At 39.5% G+C, this 6,000-nt stretch overlaps 1 protein-coding gene across 1 annotated transcript in view; it reads left to right on the forward strand.

The window, feature by feature from the left end:
* STAT1 (signal transducer and activator of transcription 1) overlaps nucleotides 1–4,824 on the forward strand; it is a 45,389-nt gene extending 40,565 nt beyond the window's left edge. The window contains exon 25 of the mRNA XM_010379761.2: nucleotides 3,257–4,824. Within this exon, the coding sequence (XP_010378063.1) occupies nucleotides 3,257–3,271 (15 nt within the window). The 3' untranslated portion in view covers nucleotides 3,272–4,824. The remainder of the gene's footprint in view (nucleotides 1–3,256) is intronic.
* Nucleotides 4,825–6,000: the final 1,176 nt, after the last annotated feature.

Raw genomic sequence — 6,000 nt, forward strand, 5'->3', positions numbered from 1 at the left:
GGTTCAAGGAGTGAAATAGTTAATGAGATTCGTGATAGAAATGGGGACATGATGTCCACAAAAGAGAGCATCTTCCTTTGGGGGGGTGTTTTTTAGTATATCAACTAGTATTGTTTGCCTTTCAGCCTAAAATCCTTCCTCTTAAAGATTTTGCTTGCTTGGCTGGATTTTTGCTGATGCTATTTAATTTTAAGCTCTTTTCCACATGGAGCTATTCCAGCTCATTTTTTAAAATTTATTTAATGCTTCCAAAAAATATCCTGAGTTATTACTGGCCTTTCTTCCTTACTGTATACCTGGTGCCTGGCAAAAAGTAGGTGCTTAACAAAGAGAGGAAGGCAGGGAGGGGAAAGGTGAGTGAGAATGAGAGGGCGTCACTCTTCAGATATTTGGAGAATGCATTGATAAGGCTTCAGTAAGATTTGCCTGGATTGAAGTTTCTCATGTGCAGTTTTTTGACTTTTTCCCTCACCTTAAGCATGGGCTACAATCATTAGGGATTGTACTTTCTTACACCTTTCTGATTGTTGTTGACGAAATAGCCATTCAGAAAAACACTTAGCTATTATGGCAGCAAAATAGTTTCATTCCTATTGGCAAGTGTAAAATGAACCTTTTCTGTGTGTAAGAAGGATCCTGCTACAATGTAGCTCCCAACACTGCTATAAAGGTATAAAGGGCTTTATAGGCCTGGCACAACAGTGGAATACATATAAAGCCCTATTCAGAAAATATGTTATATCACAGGAACCGTAAAATGGGGGGATTTTTTACACCTCCTTTGTTGTTCCTGAGCAAATTACATCATCATCACCACCACCACCATTAATAGATGACATTAAGCACTTACAGTATACCATGTACTTCACAGGTAGTAACTCATTCAGTCCTCACAGCCACCTTCTGAGTTAGGTATTATTATTTTTCCTACTTTGACAGATGTGGGAACAGAACCTCTCCTCCCCACACAGCCCCTTCTATGTAACTTGACTAAGATCAAGCAGTTAGTAAATGGTAGAAAGAATATTTGAATCTACCTAGTGAGTCTCTACTGCATGCTTTTGTCCAGTATCCTGGGAAGCCTCCCACAAAAAGCTAATCTTTGCCCCATTCAAAACATGTACCCTGAAGAAACTGTTTGTACAGGATTGGGTTTATTCTGTTATTAAAACAAAGGCATCATGGCCTTTGGGTGAGAGGCCTGTGTGTGTTTGGGATTTGGCTATCAGCATTCCATCTCTGTCATCACCATTATTGAGAAAATAGATGGATTGGTTCCCTCTCTGCAGTCCTGTGGAGCAGTTGGACTGCTCTCTGTTTTCTCAGGATGATACTGTGAGAGCAATTTAAATATGCTAAGCACATGTCAGGAAACAGTTTTGTGGTCCTGTTTGTGGGCTATGGCCCGCCGAAGCCATTCCATTCCATTTCAGATGATTTCATTTATTTCATTTGTAGAATAAAATAAATCCATTTCACACACACACACACACCCCCTCTACACACCACTAAAGTCTCCCATTAAACCCATAGAAGATTTAAAAGAGCTAAAAGGGCTATAATTTAAAAATAAAATAAAATAAAATAAAGAGTTCATAATTTAGGCACGGCACTGGTTAGACAGAAGTTGAATCAGTTTCTAAACTGGGTTGACTCCACAATGGTTTGCTGGCCTGCCCCTTGGCCATGACTTCCATCCAGCATCTACTCTTATAATCAGGGTGTATACTCTGAAACAGAAGCAGCTCTTCCCAAGCTGGCTGTCTTCTGCCAAGTCTGGAGGTTGCAGCTCTGAAAGAGGGTGGCACCAGGGGCGAACGCCTGGTGCAGCCTCAGGAGCAGTAGGACCATAGGCTCCTGAGGAAATTGTCCAGGAGAGCCAGAGCACCAGTGTTTTCTGCAGTATGACTTAGGTATTTGTTTAGTCTGGATTTCCTATGTAATCAGTGTTTTCCTCTGGGACTAGAATAGAACCAGTCTACTCTCCAAGAGGCCTTTAGCCAAAGCTCATAATGATGGGACTAGCTATTAATTGTCTACTACTTTCTGTCTACCATATTGAACATTTTACATATACCATCTAATTTAACAAGCCTGTCTGCTAGGTACTATTAATCCCCTTTTGACAGATGAAGACTTTGAGATTTAGAGAGGTTAAGTCACTTGCCCTGGTCACACAGTGACAGGATCTGAATCCAGGTTTCCTCTCTTCCTCTATCTATCTATCTCCCCCTCCCTCCCTCTCTTTACCCCTGTAGTCCACCTTATTAAGCACACATTTGAAACATGAGCCGGACTGAAACATAGGGGCAACACTTTCACTGTGCTTTTCAATCCAAAATAATTTTCCTAAGAGCCCACTATGTACCATACACTATTGAGCACTTGGGATTAAAAAAAGTTCTCCAGAGGCTTTCCAGTCTAGTGCCATGTGTCTCAGTCTTGGTGCTACTGGTATTTGGGGCTGCAGAATTATTTGTGGGGGATTGGCAGGAGGGCTTTCCTGTGCTTCATAGGAGGTTCAGCAGCACCTCTGGCTTCTACCAAATAGATACCAGTAAGCACATGCACCCTCACAGCCAGATGGGACAATCAGAAATGTCTTCAGACATTGCCAGGGGACAGAATCATCCTCAATTGAAAGCATCTGGTCTAAGGGGAAACACCAGTGTGGAAGTCAGACAGGAAGTCACTGGCAGGCTAGTATCCTTTGGATGAACAATTTACTTACTATAAGTTGTCCTGGTCAAGGCAGCTGGGCAGAAGGCACTGGTGGGGAAGGTGAAGGGGTTCTTAGTAATTCTGCTTCTTTAGCCTGTACCTGAAACACAGTCACTGATTTTACCCACTGAGTGACCTTTAGAGGAAATGTATCATTTCCCTCTCCTTCCTCACTCCCTCTGGCATATGGCTCAGCATTTCCACACCCTTGTTTCACATGAGCAGATTTGACACGTTGCTCTGTCCCCAGACTTGCATAACAGCAAAAAGCTTTATGCAGTCTGGATGGATTCACAAAATTAAGCCAGTGGGCAACAGAGTAATAATCCAGCAGCTTAGGTGATATAAAAGGTCTTGATTAGCCCAGAATAATAGATAGTACATGCTGAAGGCCCTCTCATTCCATGGTATTTATTTGCCATTGCAAGTCTCTTCCTACTACTTCATTCTAGAATAGACAAGCAATGTTTAATGTATGAATCTGCATTTCACAAGATCAGTGTAATAAACTTAACCACATTTTGTCTTTTTACAGATGAACGCAGTATAGAACATGAATTTTTTTCATCTTCTCTGGCAACAGTTTTCCTTCTCATCTGTGATTCCCTCCTGCTACTCTGTTCCTTCACATCCTGTGTTTCTAGGGAAATGAAAGGCTCGCAAATTCGCTGCAACCTGTTGATAGCAAGTGAATTTTTCTCTAACTCAGAAACATCAGTTACTCTGAAGGGCATCATGCATCTTACTGAAGGTAAAATTGAAAGGCATACTCTGAAGAGTGGGTTTCACAAGTGAAAAACATCCAGATACACCCAAAGTATCAGGACGGGAATGAGGGTCCTTTGGGAAGAGAAGCTGAGCAACATCTAGCAAATGTTATGCATAAAGTCAGTGCTCAACTGTTAATAGGTTGTTGGATAAATCAATGGTTATTTAGGGAACTGCTTGACGCAGGAACGGTAAATTTCTGTGGGAGAATTCTTACGTGTTCTCTTTGCTTTAAGTGTGACTGGCAGTTTTCCATTGGTTTACCTGTGAAATAGTTCAAAGCCAAGTTTATATACAATTATATCAGTTCTCTTTCAAAGGTAGCCATCACGCATCTGGTAGGGGGAAAATGTTGTGTATTTTATTACATCTTTCACATTGGCTATTTAAAGACAAAGACAAATTCTGTCTCTTGAGAGAATATTAGCTTTACTGTTGTTATGGCTTAATGACACTGGCTACTATCAATTGAAGGATGTACATTCCAAATTCACAAGTTGTGTTTGATATCCAAAGCTGAATACATTCTGCTTTCATCTTGGTCACATACAATTATTTTTACAGTTCTACCAAGGGAGTTAGGCTATTCACAACCACTCATTCAAAAGTTGAAATTAATCATAGATGTAGATAAACTCAGAAATTGAATTCATGTTTCTTAAATGGGCTACTTTGTCTTTTTTGTAATTAGGGTGGTGTTTAGTCTATTAGCCACAAAACTGGGAAAGGAGTAGAAAAAGTAGTAACTGACAACTTGAATCATTAACCAGAGATAATATGAGAATAAGATCATTTCAAAACTCATTTCCTATGTAACTGCATTGAGAACTGCATGTATTTCGCTGATATATGTGTTTTTCTGACAATTACATTTGTGAATGGTTCCATTATCTTTCCTGTGCTTTTTCCAGACACTTTTTTGAATGGATGATGTTTTGTGAAGTATACTGTATTTTTTACCTTTTTCCTTCCTAATCACTGACACAAAAAGTAGATTAAGAGATGGGTTTGACAAGGTTCTTCCCTTTCACATACTGCTATGTGGCTGTACCTTGTTTTTCCACTGTTGCTACCGCAACTATATTATCGTGCAAATGCTGTATTTTTCTTTGGTGGAGATAAAGTTTTCTTGAGTTTTGTTTTAAAATTAAAGCTAAAGTATCTGTATTGCATTAAATATAATATGCACACAGTGCTTTCTGTGGCACTGCACACAATCTGAGACCTCCTCTCTCAGTTTTTATATAGATGGTGAGAACCTAAGTTTCAGTTGCCTTTTACAATTGAAATGACTAAAAAACAAAGAAGACAACATTAAAACAGTATTGTTTCTAATTGCTGAGGTTTAGCTGTCACTTCTTTTTGCCCTTTGGGAATTTGGCATGGTTTCATTTTACTGCACTAGCCAAGAGACTTTACTTTTAAGAAGTATTAAAATTCTAAAATTCTGTTAATCTCTTAATAGTATTTAATATAAATATTCTTAAAATTACTGACATTATGAATTAGTTTGATGCTTTTCTCATGTACCTCAATCCTTATTTTAAAATAAGATTAATAACACTCTTTTCCTAAATGTTGTCCTTACCTGCCCTACGCATACTCAGAATTGCTATGGCAGATTAAGATATGTCAATGGGCCAGGCACGGTGGCTCAAGCCTGTAATCCCAGCACTTTGGGAGGCCGAGACGGGCGGATCACAAGGTCAGGAGATCGAGACCATCCTGGCTAACCCGGTGAAACCCCGTCTCTACTAAAAAAATACAAAAAAAAGCTAGCCGGGCGAGGTGGCGGGGGCCTATAGTCCCAGCTACTTGGGAGGCTGAGGCAGGAGAATGGCATGAACACGAAAGGTGGAGCTTGCAGTGAGCTGAGATCTGGCCACTGCACTCCAGTTTGGGCGACAGAGCGAGACTCCGTCTCAAAAAAAAAAAAAGAAAAATATGTCAATGGAAGAGGTCAGAAGAGTAATATTATTGGAAAGAGCTGTAATAGGTGCCATAAAAAGCAAACAAACAAACAAAAGTACTTTGGTTCTTTGCAACCACAGCTGTCTCCAAATATACAAATGATTCAGCACTTACTTTAAAATGAATCTGGGTATTGCTAATACCCCCAAATTAGCAGTTTTTAATTTTAAAATACATGAGAAATGGGACTTTGTCTTGTCTCCAAAGCAGTCATCTAAAATCTACACCCCCATGATTAGATGAGTTATTACTGAGAAGTTATTGTACCCACACAAAAAGCTGCCATTTTTTCCCAAAGATGTCAAAAGCTAGAAAGCCAGGGCTTCTCAAAGTAAACTACACTGTGTACTGGGAAAAAAAACAGTAAGAAGAGGCATAATCACCAAGTTAGACATAGTCTGGCAAATTGTATTTAGCTGTTATCATGGAATAGTGTTATTCCCTGATAATGCTGGCATCATAACCAGAATGATTATTCTCATCTCCGTATCTGTCGTTATTTACAAAGGAAATACAAGGAAATACAAAGGTTATTTATAG

This window comes from Rhinopithecus roxellana, chromosome 14, assembly GCF_007565055.1.
Source record: "Rhinopithecus roxellana isolate Shanxi Qingling chromosome 14, ASM756505v1, whole genome shotgun sequence".
Taxonomy (NCBI): Eukaryota; Metazoa; Chordata; class Mammalia; order Primates; family Cercopithecidae; genus Rhinopithecus; species Rhinopithecus roxellana.